The sequence below is a fragment of the Rhipicephalus sanguineus genome, chromosome 1, assembly GCF_013339695.2.
Source record: "Rhipicephalus sanguineus isolate Rsan-2018 chromosome 1, BIME_Rsan_1.4, whole genome shotgun sequence".
Classification (NCBI taxonomy): Eukaryota; Metazoa; Arthropoda; class Arachnida; order Ixodida; family Ixodidae; genus Rhipicephalus; species Rhipicephalus sanguineus.
In genome coordinates, this window is record NC_051176.1 from 92,865,337 (window position 1) to 92,868,097 (window position 2,761).

At 49.9% G+C, this 2,761-nt stretch overlaps 1 protein-coding gene across 1 annotated transcript; it reads left to right on the forward strand.

The window, feature by feature from the left end:
- Nucleotides 1-1,939: 1,939 nt before the first annotated feature.
- On the forward strand, nt 1,940-2,443 carry LOC119372096 (ras-like GTP-binding protein RHO). Its single transcript, XM_037642588.1, has one exon. The coding sequence runs from the start codon at nt 1,940-1,942 to the stop codon at nt 2,441-2,443; it is 504 nt and encodes a 167-aa protein (XP_037498516.1).
- The last annotated feature ends 318 nt before the right edge of the window (nt 2,444-2,761 follow it).

Below are 2,761 nucleotides of genomic sequence, written 5' to 3' on the forward strand. Positions count from 1 at the left end.
AAAGTGCAGTAAAGGTATAGTACAATTAGTGTAAATTCTGGATGCCTCTTACGATGAAATCATCAATGATGTCTCCTGTCCTAGATGTGGCAGCGAGGTCTTTTGATGCTCTGTCCACATCCAAGCAGACTTTCACGCAGTATAATGACCAGGCGTTGTTGGATCATGATAAATCAATGTTGCAGCCACCGGTAATGATGGGAGGCCTGATTCTCTCGGCATATTAATTATAGGAAGCATTGATCCCGGTTTTTGCGTAATGCACGAGGTCCACGTTCCGGTCCATGTGGACGAGTGGATGGTAGATGAGCGTCTTCCAGGGGTGTTCTGTCTTCAGCTTCCTCGCTTTCCTTGCGTCCGCCGCGGTGGTGTAGCGGTTACGGTGCGCGGCTGCTGACCCGAAGGTCGCGGGTTCGATCCCGGCCGTGGTGGTCGAATTTCGATGGAGACAAAATGCTAGATGCCCGTGTACTGTGCGATCTCGGTACACGTTAAAGAATACCAGACGGTCAAAATTTCCGGAGCCCTTCGCTACGGCCTCTCTCTTAACCATATCGTAGTTTTGGGACATAAACCCCAACAATTATTATTAGCACTTCACTTGCGTGTCAGTGTGTGTGTCTTCGTGGTTACTGTGTTGGTTGAAACCCTGTATCACCTGTGGCACATACCCGCATAACATGAACTCTGGTATGCGGGTATGTAGAGAAAGGGTTTCATGACGTACGCGACAGGTATGTTGGCGTTATTGATGTCATGACCAGTGAATCGTGTTCGTCATACACTGATCCCCGGCTATGCCAATTGTGGTATATTACAAGTTATAGAGACGACCAGGAGAGCGCCCAGACGTAGGCGGCTAGATAGATAGATAGATAGATAGATACGTAGATAGAAACGACCAAAGTGCCTGAGGTTCGCTAAGAAATGCTTCGCATTTAAAAATGCTTCAGAAGCGCGGAATCGAACCAGGGACCTCTTGCTCTGCAGCGAGTGGCGCTATCCACTACGCCACGAAACGCAGATCCTCCACGCAGCTAACGGCGAGCGTTATACACACACCGTTTACCGCTGGACGGACTCAGAGACGGCCGGCGCTTATAAGCGTTTCTTCATTACCAGCGAGATGGCGCTAGCAGCGCGACGGGTGCATTTAAAAGTCGTCGACGAGCTCGCTCGCTTCTTCTTATATTTGCGAAGGGAGAACCTGTCTGCTCGCGCGGTTTTCTCGTGGTGAGGGCAAGAGGGATGTTTAAACCTTTCACCGTGATGTCCGCGCTCATGTTACGGAGCGTACGAAAGTCACTCGAGCTCAAGAGACGCCGCTAAACGAACAAACAGAGGATGAGCGCGAACTATCAAGTGTCACAGCTCGACACTTGAAGCGCGCTAGTTTCCTTCGCTGCTTCGGCCGCCTTTGCAACAGGAGCGCCGTTCAAACTGAGAGTATCCATTGGTGAGCCTCACTTCGTATAGCATTAATTTCTTGCTATCGCATTCATTGCTTCGCCCTTGCGGCGAAACTGTGACTTTTTTTCTTCCATTTCGTTTTCTCCGTTTTCCTCCATAACTTCGTTGTCTTCGCGTTGTCGCGTCATTGTGAGCAGCAATGAATCTACCCGAACTCAGCCTTATTCTTCACATTTTAAAAATTCCTGTTTGTAGTTATGATCCAGATCTCACATAACAGTGTTTCCCATAAATAAGTAATTACTCTGCGCCATTAAGCTTAATCGCTCAGTGCGAACCATAGGCTTTCTTTTTCATCTTGAAATAATGTTTCTAAGGCACACGAAGAAGAAGAAGAAGAAGACGAAGAAGAAGAAGAAGAAGAAGAAGAAGAAGAAGAAGAAGAAGAAGAAGAAGAAGAAGAAGAAGAAGAAGAAGAAGGAAACCACCCTAGGAAGCAACGCGTTCATGCTCCCACAGAAGACCACAGATGGCCGCGAGCAGAAAGCAACTTGTGGTCGTCGGAGATGTTGAGGCAAGCGAGACGCGTCTTCCAAGCGTGTGCAGCGATGGTGAGCTTGCGGAGGACTCTGCGTCCACCGTCTTCGAGAACTACGTCAACACCACCGAGGTCAGGCTCGGCGTGGCCTTGTGGGACACAGCGGGGCAGGAGGACTATGACCGGTTGCGACCTCCGTGGCACCGCGACAGAGACGTGGTCTTGATGTGCTTCAGCATCGACTCGCGCAAGGTCCCGGACAACTCGGAGTCAGGGAGGCATGAAGTGCGCCACTTTTGCCCCAGCATTTACGTCATCCTTGCATGGATGATGAATCCCCGCAACTTCGTGCTCACGCTACCCGATCCAGCCATGACGAAGCAGAAGCACGCTGCTCACCACGAAGGACGTGCCTTGACAGAAGGTAACAACGCCTACGGCTCACCTGGAGTCCTCTGCCAAGACCAAGGATGGTGCGGGGGAGATGTGCGATAGTGCAAAGACGGCAACCTTACACAGGTGTAGAGGCCGTAGAATATTAAATTTATTCTGCGATATAAAATAAACTTCATCCAGTCACCGGTGAGAAGCCAGATGGGGGCTGGAGGAGCTTCTCTCGCTCCATTGTCTGAGTCACATTATTTAACCTGTGCGATACCAACAGCGCTAGGTGCGCTACCCTGCGCATTCAGGAAATTTAGGAAGGTTGTTCGTAACATTGAAAGCACCTGCAGAGTACAATAACGTCAACCAACAAGAGGTCATTCACTACAGTTGCCCAGGGGCTGTGTCGTTGAGTTTGATTCCGTCAGG